The sequence below is a fragment of the Corvus hawaiiensis genome, chromosome 16 (assembly GCF_020740725.1).
Source record: "Corvus hawaiiensis isolate bCorHaw1 chromosome 16, bCorHaw1.pri.cur, whole genome shotgun sequence".
Classification (NCBI taxonomy): Eukaryota; Metazoa; Chordata; class Aves; order Passeriformes; family Corvidae; genus Corvus; species Corvus hawaiiensis.
In genome coordinates this window covers 1791051-1810461 of record NC_063228.1, presented here as the reverse complement: position 1 = coordinate 1810461, position 19411 = coordinate 1791051, and the positions used below count along the sequence as shown (strand labels likewise).

The window sequence follows — 19411 nt, the reverse complement described above, 5'->3', positions numbered from 1 at the left end:
GGGTCCCGGTGGCGGCGGTCGCTCGGGAATGTGCCCCGGGAATGTCCCTCCGGAACGTGTTTCGGGAATGCCCCTCGGGGCAGTGCCTCGGGGCGCGGGCCCCGGTGGCGGCTGTCCCTCGGTCTGTCCCTCGGGGCGCGGGGTCCCGGGGTGGCTGTGCCCAACCTATGTCGGGGCCATTCCGTGGCGTTCGCAGCCTCCTTCCCCCGAGCGCTGCCTGGGTAAGGCGGGACAGCGGCGGTGCCTGCGGGCGCGGCAGCTCCCAGGGCACCGGAGCTCCCCTCGAGCAGGACTTCAGACGGGACATAGCGGGGCGCCCGTGGTGGGCGTGGGGGGCGGAGGCGGAGCCGAGAGCGGCGGGGCGGTTCCGCGGGGCGGTTCGGCGGCGGGGCCGGCGGCAGCGGGGCCGCCCCGGCGAGTTCCTACCGGCCGTGCGGGCGGTGCGCGGTGTTGCAGTCTGGGAGTGCCGTCGTCCCGTTCCGTCCTGTCCCGTCCGCCCGGTTCTCGCCATGGGCTCGACTCCGCCAGTGTTCATCGGCGCCGAGGAGGTGGAGAAGCACCTGCACCGCGCCAGCCTCCTGCTGCCGGCGCTGGAGGCCGCCCTGGCCAACTTCTCCGCGGGCGCGGCGGGCGGGGTGGTGCAGCCCGTGCGCACCGTGCTGCCCGTGCCCCGCCACGGCGGGTGAGGGACACCGCGGGGTAGCGGCAGCGGGGGTGGCGGACTCGCGGCGGGGAAGGGACCGGGTGGGCGGATTTGGAGCATCAGAACCTTGGTACCGAGTTACTGATTAACCGGCCGGTAGCGGCGTGGCGGGCACAGCCCGCTGGCTGTGGGCTCCCGGGATAACGGTGCGTGAGTAACGCGGGTAATTCTCCCCCCGAGGTACCTCGGAGTCATGCCCGCGTACAGTGCTGCGGACGATGCGCTCACAACCAAGTTGGTGACTTTCTATGAGCACCTGAAGGACTCCTCTGTGCCTTCTCACCAAGCGACTGTCCTCTTGTTTGACCCCAGCAATGGCACTTTGAAAGCTGTAAGTCTCGTGTGTCCTTCTGCATTCTTCTCTGCTCATGCTGTCAGTTCTCGCTTCTGCTTCTTGGAAGCTGGAGCTGGTGTAAATTGGCCTGAATTTACCAACATCATCTGAATTACCAACTGAATTAACAACTGAATTACCAACATCATCAGTGTGTCAAATCAGGATTTGGCCTAAAGCTGCCTATGTTTCCTTTGTGTTAAACTGTACTCACCGTGCTATTATTTACTGCTGCTCGCGATTTGAATCTGATAGCTCAGAGGGGAACTGGAAGAGAGAAATGATCAGGAAAAATTTATCTTGCATTTGAAAGCAAAAATACCCCTTACTTTGTGGATAAAGAGTGGATCCTGAACCATCTTAAGTCTCAAATTGAAAGAGATTTACAATTTGCATTGCAGAGAATAGTATTCAGATTGCTTTATTTAAAGAATTTAAGAATTTTTTTTAAGAACAGTGATGATTTGCATTGTACTTTAATAATAATGATTTATTAAAGGGCCAAAACTTATCTTGGGTTTTTCTACCACCTGTGTGGGCTTTTTAAGACCCATAATTAATATGTAATTTGTATTATATTGTATTATATTATATTATATTACATTATGTTCAGTAGCTAATGCACATTGAGGCTGTAGTGTCCCATGTGTGATACACATTTAAGGAATTCCACGGTTCCCTGTCACCCCTCTGTACAGACCAAGACAGTGCAGACTGGGGAACCACTGCCAGCTTGCACTGGTCCCTGGTCTTACTGGAGTGCAGAGCGTTGGAGTCATATCCATCTATCCCCTGCACTGGAGAGCCAGGGAAGTGCAGTGCATCAGGAGTTGGGTGAGTTAGAGGTGGCTCTTCTCTGACCATTATCACTCCTTTTGTGCTGATGGAATGACAGGGAAGAACTGGAACAAACAGAGAATCTGCCCAGTTTGAACGTTACTCTATGGTTTGTGGTTGCTATAATAATAATTGCCATCTTTTACATGTGTATATGTTTTATGTCTGTAATACCACATCATTCACAAATTGGATGAAAATGTTTGGCAATTATTCATATTTTCAATGTTCATGTCAATCTGTTTGAATTTTTTTGAAGGTCCTGGATGGCAGTGTCATTACAGCAAAACGGACAGCTGCAGTTTCTGCCGTCGCTACCAAGGTGTGTCTTCTGTTCTCTCACGTGGGGCTTGGAGTTACAAAATAACTAGAAGGAATGATTCAAATGGCTTTTCATCCAATACAGCTTTAAGTTAGATTTATGACAATGTATGTACTTTCAGGGAAAACTTAAGCTCACTGTTTTGAGTCAATCGTGTCTGGCTTTAACACTTTGCGTGTGATTGGAGAAGGACCCGAGTTACATTTTTGTGGCTTCTATTGCATGCTCTTCTACGAATTTACTGAGCTGTCTTTCTTTGTAATTTTCTTTCTTTTGTGTTTGTCTTAACATGCCCCTTTATGGCTTTGGATGATGTAGCTGTGGTGATATATTGAATTTTATTTAGATAGATGCCTTCTGCTGTCAGGACAGGACAGGTGGGTTGCACTGGACCTGTGAAAAGAGGGGAAAAAACACATTTCCATTTCTCTTAAGATAGATAATGCCCAGTATAGATGGATAACTTGTCCAGAGGTGTCTGTCAGTGTCTCTGTTGTCACTGGAAGATGTCCAGATGACTGTCCCTGACCATGGCCATAAACTTCAGTGTCTGAAGGCAGGTGAGGTGTATCTGGCTGTGTGTTGCTTTACATCACCTCAATTTCAGTGGGAAATTGTTGTGTTGGAATACTTTTTTTAAAGAATTTTTGGTTTTTGGTTGGGCTGCTAACAGCAGGAAGAGAGCAAGTGACCATGCATTGCACAGGAGGGTTTTAGCCTTCACCTCAAAGGGTGAGGCAATAAGAAGAGGGCCAGAGCTGAAAAATACTGTTGTTTGTCACCCCTCAGCTTTGGACCAGAATAAAGGCTGATCTCACTACTTTGTGAGGGGCAGACTTCATGCCAGGGTGACTCTATCCATGGCAATGGAGCTGCGCTGGCATAAAATTGAGTGAAGGACCTGTCCCCAGGAGCTTCTCCTGAACCAAAGGACAGAATGATTTACAATGAGCTCCTTGGACAGGAGGTTACAGGACCTCATCCATTTTGGCCATTCTTTATTGGGTCAGTTCTGATGGTTTTTATGCAGTCCATGCTGGCTTCAAAGGAGCTTGGCTGCTGAAGGTACTTCAAGATCAGATCCTTCATTATCATCTGTTGTTTTGGGAAATTTTCAGGAGTGTTTGAGTTTAGCTCATATTTGTCATCTTGTCCTCTTTATATTTGCTTTTCAAAGACCCATGGTCTTATGCAAAGAACCTTTGAAATCAGTGCTTCAGAGTCTTTAAAAGACACACTAAAACAAGTTCTTGTTACTGGAAAATGGGATTAATGAGATTTTTTTTCCATTTGTTTGAAGCAGAATAAACCTTGAGAGCCTAGACTCTAAAGCTTTTTAGACAGGACTGAGTGGCCACAGCAAATGCATAAACAAGGGTAGGTTAGGGCTGGACTCCAGCAGCCCTGTCTTCTCCTTTGCCAAGTACTGGTGAATCACAGGCAAGAACTAAATCAGAAAACCAAAAGCAACTGTAGAACTGAATTGTATTATTTGTTCCTCAGAACCATCCCTGTTTTTACAATATCTGTGTATTATGGCTCTTGCCATGCCAAGATATGTTTGTGGTGTGATTTACGGCTTCAGTGAATTCAAAAAGCTGTTTTAGTGTGGGGCTGCCAGGACCAGTTTACCTGTGCAGCTGCCACTCTCAGTACTGATGGTTTGTGGGGTTCTGAGCCCTGCTTTTAGCCAGTGCAGAACATCAGCACTGTGGTTTTACATTCAATCACCCCCATGGGTGTGTCAATACTGGAGTGTGCTGAGGCTCCAGAACTTGCTGTTCGTGCTGTTGCATCTTAGATCTGAATTTCAAGTCAGACAATTCAACACTGGAATTAAGCCAAGATGTGTTTTGGTGCTATTGATGCTAGCTTTTGCATTAAAAAAAGCCCAATATATATAGTGATTATTGAATACTTGTTTATATACTTTTCTGTTGTTTAAAAGGACTAACACTACTGCTTTCTTTTGTAGTATTTTTGATATGTATTTTTAATGCCTGTTAATATATTGTTCTTGCATATTCTCTTTTGTTTTTTTTTTATTTCTGATACTGTTCAGTTGCTAATGCCAGCTTTTGCAGAAGTGCTGTGCATTTTGGGAGCTGGTGTTCAAGCATACAGCCATTATGATATCTTCACAGAACTGTTCACGTTTAAAGAGGTAACAGACACATCTTAAGAGGATACATTTATCTGTCTCTGTTATGTTGCAGGATCCATTATAAAAAAATTACAGCCAATGAAGTTGTGTCAGGTCAGGCTGGGATGGAGCTCCTGTTCCCCCGAGCAGCCCTCACAGTGCTGTGCACTGGCAGCTCGAAGGGTCTGATAACACCCCAGTGTTTTGGCTACTTCTGAGCAGTGCTCACACAACATCAAGGCTGTCTCTCCAACATTTGTTTCTGTTCTATTAAACCGCCTTTATCTCAACCCACAAATTTTTCCATCTTATTTTCTCTTCCCTCTCCCTGTGCTGCTGGGGAGCGGAGTGATAAAACAGCTTTCTGGGCACCTGGTGTCCAGCCATGGTCAATCCACCACAAAAGGTTAATCATACTTGGTTCTGTTTCTACAGAACCCAAGAAGAACTGGAGCAGCTGTAGAATTTCTTGTTCAGATGTTGGTATTTCAAAAACATAAAAGGTTGGAATCAAAGTTGTTTCAGATAGCTTTTTGTCTGAGACGATCCTACTGTGTATGCCATGCTTGCATAAGCTTTTTGTGACTTTCCCTTAAATGTTTTTTTTGGAAATATTTACATTTTATAAGAGCAGCTCTACAAGGAGCTGTTATTCTGCCATCACAAAACAGGCATTGCAATGTAGCCAAACACTCATGAAATTTAGTCACTTCTATGATAAGACCATTAAAGGGGAAAAAACCCCCAACCCTTAGGATACGTTTATCTCCTGAAAACTTAAACCAAGTGTTCTGTTTCAGCAAGGAGAGATTCTCCAAGTTAATCTGTCTTTGTTTTGTTTTGTTTTCCGTGTTTCTCTCCGTGAAGGTCAGGATATGGAATCGCACCCAGGAGAAGGCTCTGAAGTTTGCCAGTTCTGTCAGCGGTCCCGTGCGGGTCTGCTCCTCTGCCCAGGAGGCAGTGACAGGGGCTGATGTGATTGTGACAGTCACTATGGCAACAGCTCCCATCTTGTTTGGAGACTGGGTGAAGCCAGGTGCCCACATCAATGGTATGTTCTGTTCCCATGGTGTCCAGCATGTGTTCATTAGCACGTTGTTTAGCATCACCCTCTGTTGAAAAACAGTTCTCTGTGCTTCATGGAATGAATGTTCTTTCCATTTTGACTTTTCCATTTTAGCAAGGACTGCTTTTCCCAGCCCTGTCTTCCTGGAGCCAGAACACCTGCATAATCCAGCAGGAGATTTTTGCTAGAGCATGGGATTTTCTCTTTTCCCATCTGCTCTTTTCTCTTAGTGGTGCATCATCTTTGCCCTCATGTTGTCATTATTCTCACCTCGCTCTCCATTTAAATTACCCACATGAATGTCTTATTTCCTAAGTAGTTACTGCTCATTGTTATATTTCCCTGGTGGTGTCATCTTTTCTTCCACCCATTTTTTAAGCTCCTCTATTTGTTTCTTTTGAGGCTGATCACACCAATTTACTTTTCTACTTGAGTTCTGAAAATGCAATAACTCATAAGAACATCATCATTTAACCTCTAATTATAGTGAAGTTTGGGGGGTTGCTTTTTTTTTGTTGCCTGCCTTGTAATGATGTTGCCACACTATTGTTTGGAGTCTCTGGACATGCCCTTGTTTGTTTATTTTTATTAATTGTGCGCCTTGTTCAGATGACCTTGTGCACTTTCTAGATAGCATGGTAATAAGACAAAAGCAACTTCTCAAAGGGAACAATTTGAGGTCCCACATTCCAGCAGCATCCTACCAATTTTTTAAACTCAATTTAGTCCTTTGTCATTGAAAGTTGCTGTCTGTGTTATGTCATGGCACGGAAGCCAGAAATACAACAAAATCAATTAAGGTCCACAGTTGCTGAGGCGACACAAAGACCTCTCTCCTTTCTTTGCCTTTTTTTTACCCTTCCTTGAGGCATTTTTACTGTTTGAAGAGGCATTTGACCAACATGGAATTTATTGTTCCGTAACAGTTGACATGTAAAAATATCTGAATATAGTATAACTGGGTAGTCCTTTTAGTTTTTGTTGGGTTTCTTGTTTGCTTTTTTTTTAAGCCCATAACAAGTTGATAATGATCTTGGTACTGTGTGTAAAAAGTTAAGCTCCATGATTTGTTTTCAGTTTCTCTGGGTAAGTGATAATCTAATAAAGGTGTGTAAAATTAATTTGGTAATGATCTGATGAAAACAAGGGTGCTAGAGATAACAGACAAAGGGAGAGGACTTTCTTTTGTCTCAGCTACTCAGACTCTTTTGACAAGGATATTTTACTGACATATCAAACGTTGTTTTGTTGTCCTATCAATCAGTATTTCTCCAAGGCTAACACTGTATATTTTGTATATTACATTTCAATAGTAACGTCCATTGTTACTTCACACGTGTCTTTTGAAGAAAATGTGGTTTGAATTTGTTTTAAACATTGCTCCCAAGTTCATCAGTTTTGTTACTTTAGCTGTTGGAGCAAGCAGACCAGACTGGAGAGAGCTGGATGATGAGCTGATGAAGAATTCTGTTCTGTTCGTGGATTCCAGAGATGCTGCTCTGACAGAATCAGGAGATGTTATTTTATCAGGGGTAAGACTTTCTGAAATGATGGGCTTTATTTTTGTGACAATTGGCTTGCATTTGAAATGAGTTGGTATTGATGATGTCCTGCACTGAAACCTTTAGGGCATCAGATGTAATTGTTAACACTTTCCAAGCAGGGGTTGAAAGATAAACTGGTTTCAAACTGAGACTGCTGTGTCTGTGACCAAACCATGCAACCCCCGTATTTACCATTACATGGCACCATGTTACAGTAGCATGTTTGCAGCATTGGCTTGTGATGATAACAATGTATTGCTGTTGAAAGACCTACTTCTCCTGCAGTGTTTGGTTATCTTAAGTGTTTTCAAGTCTATTTATTCAAACCTGTAACTTTCTTCCCATGAGATTTCAGTGTGATTGACACTGAATGGACCAGCCCAAACAATGGACCACACAAGCCAAGCAGACAATGATCTGCACAGATTTGCCAGCAGGGACTCTTTGAGGTTCAGTGGAGTTTTCTTTTTCTCTTTTCATGTGTCTGCAGAATAAATATGATTTACACTTTTGAGGTTTAACATAAGAGCTCCAGATATGGTAATGTGTGTGGAATCCCATGTGTTTTGTTGGATAAGTAACAAGCTATCCACTGTAAAAAACCTTGCTGGCTGAGGAAAGTCTGCCAGCTGTTTTTCTTTGAAAACCATTCTGCTCCTCTGATTTCTGTCCAGTTTCTATATTATTTGTCTGAATGCTGATCTGCTTCACCATGGAAAGTAATCACTTTTGGGATGCAGCACTGGAGGAGTTCTTTCTTTTGAAGTCACTCAGAAGAAAAGGGGTTTTTTTTCTCTTAACATACGTATGGGTATTATGTTTTTGTATTAATATGTATTTTCTTCACAGGCAGAGATTTTTGCTGAGCTGGGGGAGGTATTGAAGGGTACAAAACCAGCCCTGCCTGAGAAAACAACAGTGTTTAAGTCATTGGGTAAGAACAGCCCCTCCTGTGTACAAGTCTGACAGAAAACAATGCCTTGTTCTTTATTAGGTCCCCCATGCGTGGGAAAGCTGCTGCTCATCTTCAGAACGGCTGTGGCAGTGCACTGCCCACAGGAACGTAGACTGTGATTTGCATTTTCCCTTTTTATTTCCCTTTTTATTTATCTAGCAGGATTGATGTAATGAAAAGTGATAGGAAAGCAGGCAAACAATAGGAAGTCCATTTTCCATTTCACAGTTGTTCAAGACATGACTGCAGCGTTTATTAATAGAGCTCCAGCCCGACTGCCCCGCTGTTCCACCCGTGGGGTCTGTCTGACCTGAGACAATGTGACAGTGTCCCGTGGGGCTGGGCTTTGGGAAAGGGTGCCCCTGGGGATGAATTACCATGCTCTGAGCTACATGACATCTCCAAAAGGGCCCGGTTGTGATATGAACACTGAAAATTAAGATTCCTACTGTTACATTAACTTCTTACAGCACACCCAACACCACATGATGGCTATGGACTTTGAATGTAGCACTGTAGGTGTTTGGGATGGGAAATAATTCCTGTTCCTGTCCAGCTAGATAAGCTCCTGAGTGTTCCTGTTCCCTTCTGAAGCTAAATTATTTGTACAGCTGAATAGCTGTTTGAAGGTGACTTTAATTCTTTTTCAGGGATGGCAGTTGAAGATACAGTAGCAGCAAAATTTGTTTATGACGCGTGGTCAGCTGGTAACTAAAGAGAGAAGTCTACAATGCCAATGAGGCCAAGAAAATAGTTTGCACTTAGTTTCCCTGAATCCTGTGTTAACAAAGAAGGCACCAATCCTATCTGAATGTGGCCCTTCTAGAACATTCAAGAAGGAAAAGTAAAATTTCAGCAATAGACTAATTTCTCAAGTTTTCTAATTTCAAGTGTTAGATACTTGCATTATTGCTAATAAATGTCTCTCTCCTGTAACAGCAAGTATTAGATGTTTGCAGTGACACTAACAAGGGTATCTTTACATATTTTGGTATCATTCTGGAATCAATGCCTTTCCTCCCTGATTATTTATGTAGCAGAAGCTTGTGTGTAGATTTCATGGTTTTTAGAGGGTTGGTTCATTCTGGTGTAAAATGCATCAGTTTGTAGAATGGACTCTGGCATCATATTTACCTGTGAAGGTACTTTAAATGCAACTCTGGGTTTCAATGCTACAGTGACAGTGACCTTGTCTTCAGCCTCCTGGGAACACAGCTCAACACTAATTCCTGGACACACCTTCCCTTCCAGCTCACACTGGAAGTCACCATTTTTATCCCCCCTTGCCATCCACCTTCCCTAGCCCTCAGACTCAATGGTTTTTCACTTAGGAGCACAGTTCTGAGTGAGGATTTATGTAAATAACCATGCCTCCATACAGTTAGGTTTCTGCTCAGTGCTTCCCTTAGCACATGCTTCGCTGGGATATTGCCATTTTCATATTGCAAGGAGTCACACAGAATGTGAGGACTAATATGTGTGTTGATTTATCAGTATTCTCTAGGGAGATTTTGCTATTAATCTATGGTGCCTCTAAGTTCTTTTTCTAAGCTTCTTGAAGGAACCACCCAAACTGATTTCACGTATACAGGCAAATATTTTCAGTTTGGCTGTGCCATGCTTCAATTGCTAATTGTTCCATTATCGCAGATATTAGCTGGGGCAGGAATTTTCATGATCCTTTCCTGGCAGAGGAACACAGTGACATAAGGAAAAGTTCCAGTTTTGTGCTGTTATGCAACTGCCTTGCAAAAGATTGAGGATCTGCTGAAAAACAGCTATTGCCCTGGAAACAAATTCCTGTCTCAGGCTCACAAGTTTTGCCTTGTGAAATTTTATTTCCATTTGCGTATTATTTCATGCAGGCTATTAAGTGTTTCTTCGTGCTCTGGAAAAGTTGGATGACAGGGCATTTTATAACATGCCTGTAGAATAGAGCAGAGCAACAGGAAGGAGGGTCAGAAGCAGTTGGCATTAAAGCCCTGGAGGGTGCATAGGTAAGTGTAGAAGAGGTTAATGAGTACAGTGCAGGTGTGATGTAAACAATACTCCCAGTTACAAGCCTGGTGTAAGCTAGTTGGAAAATGTACTAAGTGGCAGAGTTTGTAATTTGCACAGGTAGCGTAGAAAGGTACCAGACCACTAAGTGAGTAGGGCTGAAGGATGTTTCCTGTGGATCCAAAGTGAACTCCATTGATCCTGTTTATTCCATCAGAAGGAACAACGGAAATTTCTCTATGAGCTTTTGCATTTTAATTGTAGCAAAATTACTCTTCTGTTTTTACATGTCTTGTTTCTTCTCTGTCATTTCTGAGGTGTTCAGAAGTGTATGTGTTGACTTAGTTTGTTACTTCAGTGATGCAGAACTACACTAACTTGAGGTAAACATTAAAGCCAGTGATGTTCCATTATTCAAGAACTGTATGGAAACTTGCAGTTAATAATTATGGCAGTATTATCCCAGTTCTGTGCCAGTGTGACACCAGATTTGTAATTTGATGTGTTTGGGAAGAAGACAAGTCCAGTTTATTTTCACAGGTACTGTCCTACAGACTATGCACTTTAAAGAGTAAATGGAGCCAGTCCAAAGACCTGGTTCTGAAAACCCACACTGTTCTCAGCCTCACTGGCAGTGGGAGATTTTGGGAGCCTGGCTTCAGTGTTGCACCTCTGATGTCATGAAGAGGATTTGGTTCAGTTACAATGGAAATTGCTTGAATGCCACCTTTAGATTTTTCTGAGGGGAAATAATAGCATCAATTTCTATGTTTCCTTCTCTTACAAATTAGTGGATTATGAACTTGTGTAACTTGCATTTATATTAAAATCAAATAGATACTGCTGGTTTTCTTTGACTTTCATGTTGTTGTCCATTCCTTTTCTGGTTTGTGGCTGATTTATTTTTCCCCCATTTTTTTTCCACAGGGCTACTTTATACCATCCCATAAGAAAAGGGTTAGCACTATCGCACTTTTTAAAATTAAAAAGTATAAAAATAAAAAATTTATTCAGTTGCCTAAAAATAAGTATCATATGGGGTGCTCTGGGGCTTCTTGCAGTCTCTTGATACAGTTTCTGGAGGACAAGGAACGCCCACAGGTCTGGTGCTGTTCCTTTTAGCTCCAGAGTCACTGCAAATACCTAAGGAGATGCCTGAACACTGAGGATGCCTGTGGCAACTGAGTTATTTATGTGCAGATGGTCTCTGCTGTTCTCTCTGGTTGTCAGAGGCTGCAGATGAGTAAGCAGAGAGGCAGATTTTCAGTGCAATATGGAGATCCTTGGTTCCTTGCAGTGCCTTCTCCTCTACCTACACTTGCCTCCCGTCGGTGACAGGCATTTGCATGCTTAGAGTTGTCAAAAGTATTTCCTGGGTAGCTGAATCCAACCCACTTATTTAAAATCTGCCCTGAAAAGGGTGCATCATGCTCAGCACTTTGCAGCAGAGAGGAGTCACTGGAGCAGTACAGACCTTGTGCCAGCCCTGTGTGCTGGGGGTGTGGAACTGAGCTGCTGCAGGGACCAGAGGATGCAGGGAGGGATGAGGCTGGGCTGGCCTCAGCAGCAATGGGAAGGGGGATTGAAAATCCACTTAATCATATGCCTTCAAATATGAAAGATTAATTGGTTCCTTCTTGCTTTGTTAAACATTTGGGAGTTTCTTAGCCAAAATGAAAACAACCAGGCACAGAGTCTGGGGGGAAGGTGTCTGAATTACTGTGCTGAGCACAGCAACCATGGAAGGTTGCACAGAACAGGACTTTGATGTGATTGCTTCATATAAGAACAGATCGACCTGCTGTAGTGCAGGAATCCAAGCAGGGAAGAGTGCAGTATAAAGTTCAGCCAAGACAAGGTGCTGTAATACACAAATCAAAGTCACAAGATGATATGGAAAGAAGAAACATGAAAAAACACAGATCATTAACCAGGATTAGTGTCCACAAATGCCACATTCCCCTAAGGAAAAAATCATAGCTGGCTAATGGAAAGCTATAAAAAGAGATTTAAAGATGAATGTTCTGCTAATAAATGTGCATCTAAAATCTGTGATCTTAGCCAGAGCATGGCTGCTGCAAACACCTTATTAGAGTCACAAAACTCAACAGGAGTGATTAATTTATATCTGAGAGTGCTGGCTTCCCAAAGGAACAGGGGAACCCTGCTGTGAATGCCTCCAGATAGACTGTGAGGAGCAGGAGCTTCCACAGCAGCACATCTCATTTTCTTTTTATTTTGATGGGCTCTCTGTGTGAGTGTGATACACAGCTTTCAGGCTAAGGCTGACAACAACCCACAGAAAATGGTGTGTGATATGAATCCTCATTTCTGGGACTTTGCATGGAAAATGCAGCCTATAGGAACCAAGCTGAGGGTATACCAACACAGATCCAAAATTTTGAAAATTAAACATCAGCTTCTTGTAGATAAAAGTACTGCAGCCTTGATGGCATTTAGGACATGATGGGTGCTGGTAGTTGGATCCAGTCTAATGAGATAAGAAAGGAATATACAACTCACACTGAACATCTCTTGGGAGAATACTTCATGTATTTTTAAATTATTGTCAATACAGAAGTAAAAACTTTACTGACAAAAATATGAAACTTGCTGTAAATTAGTATTATTTACATTAATTCAGATCTGATTAGAGTCAATGAACCACAGCTAAAATCAAGATTCAGATGTCTTTTCTAACACACCATCAGTACCAAGAAGAGTTGTTTGTAGTGATCTTACAGAAGCAAATGGAGAAAACTCAAAGCTCCCAAGCTCTGAGAATGCTCTTTGCATTGTGGTTTTGGAGAAGAAAGGGAGGCCTTTAGTAAAGAATGCAATGGGCCTGGTCTTCACAGATATTTTAAATTATCTGGACCAAAAGAAATCCAATCCACATAAACAGTTCAGGGAGAAAAAGCGTTTGGGTTTTTTCTTTCCCATTCTTTTTTCTTTTTTCCTTTGGCAGAACATGCTTTACTTAATATCCTGTTCACCACAACTATCTCTCCAGAGAGAAAAATTTTATCCCTGCTGTACTTTCTAAAGCAATTGGTAACCTCTCTGCCTTCTGCTTTAGTAGAGTTCTGAAAAGAGTTGCACACTCTTTGGAAAGAGGGAAAGGTAACGAATCAGTGTGTAGGCTACAACAACTGCTATGATAATTTATAAGCAAGTATCTACAGCTTTCCCAGGGCTCTCGAGTGCCTGCTTTCTTTTATTCACAGCATTCAGGACTTTCTTTCTTGGCCCAAGCTCCATCTGAATGTTGCGTAGATCTTCATCAGAGCATAGCATCAGGGCATCTAAATCAATTTTTTCTCTCATGAAGACTGGAAGAAATTCATCCAGCATCTGTGATGCCAGAAACACTTCAAGGGGTGTATTTTCTGCTTCCTCATCCTCCCAAATGACTTCTTCCTCATTCCAAGGGACATCAGCGCTGTTTTCAGCATCATCTTCCCCGCCATTCTCAGCATTCTCATACTGAAACAGCTCACTGGCCATTGTAAATCTTATCCCTTCTTTCTCAGAAGACACAGTTTCAGGATTTACCTCTGCAGCCAAATTCCTTCCAAACACAATCTTGCCAAGACCTGGCCGCTGAAAAATGGAGAGCTGACTGTCATTATCAGCAAGGTTTTTCCCTTCGAGGTCATCCAGTAATTCATCCTCTTCTTTCTCATCAAACAAATGCATCACACTTCTCCTACCTGCATCATCCTCTTGGTCATTTCTTTGTGTTTCCTGCCTTCTTGTGCTGTCGGCTGTCTTTTTTGCCTTGAGTTTCAAGGTATCTTTCAGGTTTTTGGTTAAAGTACTTGTGGTATTTGAAGCAAATAGACCAGGCAACTTTACCCTGGAGTGTGTTCCTTTGGAAGAATTCACCGTGCCAACCCTTTCTTTAATGTAATTCCGGTTCATTTCATGCTGGTGTTTCTCTTGGCGCTTCTCACATTCCTTGATTTGTCTCTCGACGTTCCTCTGGGCCTGTGCCTTTTGTTTGGAGACCTTCTTTGGATTCAGCAGGTTCTGCTCGGTGGCGGCTTTGTCCAGGATCTGGACGCAGTCCTTGCGGTCCCTGCTGGCCGCCGCCTCCAGGGGAGTGCGCAGGTCGTTGTCCAGAGCGAAGATGTTGGCACCGAAGTTGATCAGGAAAGAGACGCAGTGGATGTGGCCATTGCAGGCAGCGTGGTGCAGGGCCGTGTTCCCCCAGATGTCACACCTGTCCGGATCACCCCTGCCAGGGAGAACAGCGCACCGTGAGCTGGGCTACCCGCGCCGGGCCCTGCAGTGGCCCTGAACAGACACTGAATGGGTCACTCTGCTCTGCTCTGAGGAGAACAGCCCAGGGACAGCTCAGCTTGGCTCCAGCCACTAGAACAGGGCTGCACCCACTTACACAAGCCCTGCGCGTGGCTCTGTGTGTGGCATGAGCTCCAGTTCCTGCCCTGTGAGTTAAACGAGTTCCTGGGGCTCACTGGGACTGCATGTGCATCTCCCCCTAAGGGAGCCAGGGCATTTCCTTTGTCATCCCAGCGTCTGGCAACTCAAAGTAGGCTCAGGCTTTGACTCAGTCTCATTGAATTACTGGCAAAACTGTTTCAAGAACATTTGCATGGAATATTTAAAAGTGTTCTTTGTGACTCGTTCCTTTTGCCTGTCAAATACAGGGCAGTTATTAGGAGGTTTCCTCACTGGCCACAGTGATGTATTTTTGATGAGCTCCTGCAGTAACTTTCTAGGTAGGTAATAGGTAAATGATCAGGAGTGAAGCCCTGATTACCCATTTCTCTCCATTGCTATTAGTTGAAGCCCAGACAGATGCCATTGTTTTCCAACCCTTTTGTTCTCCGTAAGTTGCTTTTGCTCATGATGATTTGAAAAGCAGAAGCTCATTTGAAAATAAAATGCCACAGTTTTCAATTGAATTTAAAGCCAGTGAAAAGTACTGCTTGATTTTTAACTCTTGCACTGACTTCACGCTGAACTGCTGCCTGCAGACAAGAATCAGCTTGAATATTTCAATAAACATTTGGCAAGGTCAGCCTTAGCAATGTTCAGAACAGAGCTTTTGTCCTCTTGTGACCAACAAATAAGGTGGCCACAGAAGCCCAAAATCTTTCTTGACTTCAGAGCCAGGGACCAAATTTTCAAGGAGAATTTCTACTCTTGGGAGTTCAAGCATTTCAGTGACATTTCAGAGGTTGGTGCCACTGCAGCTGTACTGTGAAAGACTTGGTACATCCTGTCACAAAACGTCCTTCAGGCACTGATCTCTGGCTTGGAGGCTCTGAAGAAAAGCAGTAGCAGGTTTGTTGAGGGCCAGATCTGAACACATCCTTCAGCCTGAGCTGCCCAAGGCAGGGGTGAGGTCAGGGGTCCGGCAGAGCTGCCCGTGCTGCCCGTGGGAGCTCAGGCTTTGCTACAAGGAGGTGGCAGCTGAGGATCGAAGTTTCTCCACTCAGACATGTGGAAACCACGTGTACATATTTCTGCCTCTGTGGCTGTGCCCTGGGGAGCTGCCTGGCTGCCTGAACTCCCACATCAGCGAGCTGCCTGCGCTACCCTGAGCCCTGGGAGTGCCGGGTCATGCGTCCTCCCCCAGGTCCCTTCGGAGCTGTTTGTGGTCTCTTTTCCCTGTGGAACCTGCCAGCCTTTGAGTCTCAAACAATTGACAAGCTGGAGTGGCTGTTCCCAGCTCAGTGGGGCTTTGGACAAGGTCTGACATCTGCTCTGGGTTCTCACACTCCTCCTTTCCCTGCTTTCCCAAGGAGAAGGCTCACACCAAAAGGGAGCTGAGAAATTCTGCTATTTGGTTTTGCCTTTATTCATGTACCTGCAAGGCAAGCAGAGAAAATATCTCCTGATGCCTGGGAAGATAAATTATTTCAAGATGAAAGGGGTTTATTGTTAGTATTGCTATGCTTTCCCAGGGCCAAACGTGTTGCAAGCTTGAGAGTCCTAAAATCTGCAACCACTCTAAAGAAAACTGCTCTGTACCTCAGAGCCTCTGTCAGGAAACCTCCTCAAGGAAAGGACAAATTTGTTAAAAATAATTAAAATACTTTCTCACAAGAAAACATTAAGTGGCTGGAGAACAGATTGAAAGTCTTCTAAAATTCAGAGTCTCTCCAAAAAAACAGTGAGAGTGCAGCCATACCTCTGACAGCCCTGTCTTGCTGATTGTGTCAAGAAATCTCAGATTAAAATAGAGGTAAACACATATGTTTGAAGATTTTGAGGGTGATACTGTCCCAAAGCTGTCCTCTGCCAAGAAAGAGACTTAGAAATACATGAAATAACAAATATATAGAAATTTTGATCTTTGTGTCATCTGCTGTGATTTCTGTCAGCTTATGTGGTAGAAGATACATTTTTCACTTAAATTTTGAAAACAATTATTTTGTTATTTGTTCCTTAGCTAGTTGTTCTGGCTAGCAGGTGTTCAGGGACAAACCTTATTGACAGGTATTTTCCTGGGAGCTGCCTTAATTGCACAAGCTGGAAAACTGTCAATCTATTTTTGCTTGTCCTGAGGAAACAGCAACAACCACGCAGTCCAAAGGTCTTTTTTATTGGGATACTACAGCCACACCTGAGCCCAATGAGCTATAAAGCAAATCTACTAAAAAACCCTTTTTTTCAACTCCATTTTTAATTAAAAAACCTCAGATGCATCCAAATAGTTTTCCAACTGTTCCCTGCAATCTGTTCACCGTTCTGCAAAAGAACATTTTATTAACTGTATCTCTACACAAGAGCAGGTTTTCTTTTGTTAGATGTTATTACAGAATCACAGCTTAAAAGGCAGGCTCTGAGCAAGACTGATGGTGGAGAGGTAATTACCATTTCAGTAAGACATTTAAATGACACAGACGTTTTACTACCAGAAAATAAACCTGTAGAAAACCTTTCTTTCTTTCTTTCTTTTTCTTTTTCTTTTTCTTTTTCTTTTTCTTTTTCTTTTTTTATGGTTTACAAGGGTCCTACCACAGCTTCTGAAACAGCGTTCTCAGTTTTAGTGTGATGGTAGTTGTCAATGCTAACAAAGCAGAGAAATAACCATTTTAGATGTTACTGTCTCAAAACTGTTGTGACTCACCTCTGGACAGCATTAAATCTTCACAAGTGCCTACTAATGGCACTTTGGAAGCAAATGGGAGATATTTTTTGTCAAAAAAATTGTTTCAAACAATGCATTTCTCTATAAAGACTATCTCAAAGATATCCTCAAAGGTTCTTGACCACCTTCTCCAGTGAGAAAAGGAAAGGTCCCAGGGCCCTGCTCCTACGAGCTGCTGCCTGCAGGCTCCACACACGATGTGGTCCCGTGGATGCTGAAGTGGCTTCACTGACAGACCACCTGAAGAACTCTTCAATCTCTGCCTGAGAAAATAATGAACAGACCCACCTGCAGGTTCTGGACTGTGGATACAAAAATGCTGCTAGCAAGGATTTTCTTGCTATTTTCTAAGTCCGTGAGAGACTTTTCTCTCACGCAGAAGAGGTAGCAGAGTATGTAAACAACCAAACACCTGCAACCTTGAAAAGCCTTGTTTATGGTACAGTAGAAAAATATTTTGACGATGGATGTTTTAGGATTTTAGCCAATCACCCCAAGGGGTGGCTGACCCTTTGTCCAATTAGACTATGAAGAAAAAGTCTATAAAAGGATTTGTAAAATAATTAAATAAATCAATCTTGCTGCACGATTCCTGCCTGCTGGATCTTCTCTCCTCCTCCTCCCTTCAGCTGTGGGACACGGTGATATACCCTAGGGCATTTTTTTTAATACTGGACCTAAACCACTGCCACTAAAGAAACAATTCTTGGCAATGCATTGAAAGAAATTACTGTGATTTTCAGCCTTTCGGGCCCGAGGCCATGGGGGTGTTAGAAACACGAGCAGTAATTGTGGTTTTGGGGCCCAGGCTTTAAGCACTGGAGGCTGGCTGACTTACCCCCTCCGGCATATGACTTCCAGAGCTTCCAGGTACCCGTGGTAGGCTGCCAGAAGGGTGGGAGTGATCCCATCTTCATCAGAAGCGTTGAGGTCTTTCCTAGTGGCTTCTTTCAACAGGTCCACATTGCCATCAGCCGCTGCTTTGTGATACCTGCTCGACATTTTCAGCAGCTTCTGGTTTCCCAAAGCAGCTCTGAGCAATATCCAGACTTTACAGTCACTCTTCCATGGCAGGGATCGTTCATTAATGATTACAAGCTGAGACGTCCCTGGGAAGAGGGGAATGGGGAGGCAAAGTTCATCCTTGCAGGCTCTTTCTCTGCAGCTCTGCATCAGTAATGAGGTGTGGTGTGGTGAATGTGGTGTGTGAATGCTCTCATTTCCTGGAAGGTGGCTCTGCCATGTACTAACAGCTTGTTGAAAATTTGACTACTTAGAGAGGGGATCCGTTCATCTTCCCCATGTCTTTGCCTGACTGTTCTGTGGAAATTGCAAAAGGACTTTGAACTACAAAAAGAACTTCAAAAAAACCTTCAAAAGGCTGTGATTGTCATTGTGACCAGGCTTCACCCCAAGTAATGAAGTATCCCCGAGTTTGATGGGAGGAAATGCATGAGCCCTGCATTACCTTTACTGGAGAAGCCCTTTGTAACCCATCTTTTACTGGGATGCTGCCTCTGAAAACAAGTCACTCCCCTGCCAAACCAGACACTTCCATGGAACCCTTTTGTGTCCACAGACTGGAAATGATGACCAGGGTGGTGTTTGGATAAAACCCCCAACATGTCTGCAAGTCACAGCTGGCAAGTCCGCAGCTGTGTATATTTCGTCAGGAGATCGTCAGGAAATTGGCAAATATAAAACTCTTTTTACAGGTATTGTAATCTTTGTTTTAGATACAAAAAAAAATATATATGTGCAGGATTTCCTCAGGACAGCACAGGGAATTTCAGAAAAGGAAACATGATGGGCCTGCACCCACTGCCCCACCTGAGCACTGTGGTCCTTGCCTGGGAATAGATGGGTCCATTCCCCATCACAAATAACAGCTTCTTGGTTTAGAAACCATTTCCCCTGATTTCAGTGACATTAAGGGCTACCTCTACAAGCAGAAACTTACAGAATTAGACTAATTCTAACTTCAAAAGAATTACTAAGAGCAAGCCATATAAAAAAGCCAGTTTTCAAAGAGCAGCTGAAAAGTTGGTAAGAGGCAACTGCAGCTTCCTGCAATGCTGTGAGCTCAGGGTTCTTCTGGCCACATTCACAAGAGCTGCCACATAAACATTGCTTTTTGCCAAGCTGTTTTCTGCGACTCACTGAGTTAACCTGGATCCGAGACTCTACCCTCAGCAATTAAGCAGTGGGGTTTTGTTGCTTGTTGTGCCCCCATTAGAGAGAATCACAAACCAGCTCCTTGCTCAGCGTTGGTGCAATCCCCAAATGGAATTCTGCCACCTCATTTACATCCCATAATTCTGCCCCTGTGACACACCAGAGACCTCTCAAAATGGGCTTTCTCTCTTCATTATTTTCTCAGACA

The 19411-nt window shown here is 43.7% G+C and overlaps 2 protein-coding genes across 2 annotated transcripts; one reads left to right on the top strand and one right to left on the bottom strand.

The window, feature by feature from the left end:
- The first annotated feature begins 391 nt into the window (after nt 1–391).
- On the top strand, nt 392–10759 carry CRYM (crystallin mu). Its single transcript, XM_048320983.1, has 8 exons — nt 392–682; nt 884–1034; nt 2134–2196; nt 4259–4360; nt 5207–5390; nt 6816–6937; nt 7799–7883; nt 8555–10759. Exons 1-8 carry the CDS (start codon nt 510–512, stop codon nt 8617–8619), a joined length of 945 nt encoding a protein of 314 aa, XP_048176940.1. The 5' UTR covers nt 392–509; the 3' UTR covers nt 8620–10759.
- Nucleotides 10212–18096, bottom strand: ANKS4B (ankyrin repeat and sterile alpha motif domain containing 4B). The gene is made up of 2 exons (XM_048320982.1): nt 17867–18096; nt 10212–14142 (listed from the first exon to the last, which is right to left on the bottom strand). Exons 1-2 carry the CDS (start codon nt 18028–18030, stop codon nt 13068–13070), a joined length of 1239 nt encoding a protein of 412 aa, XP_048176939.1. The 5' UTR covers nt 18031–18096; the 3' UTR covers nt 10212–13067.
- Nucleotides 18097–19411: the final 1315 nt, after the last annotated feature.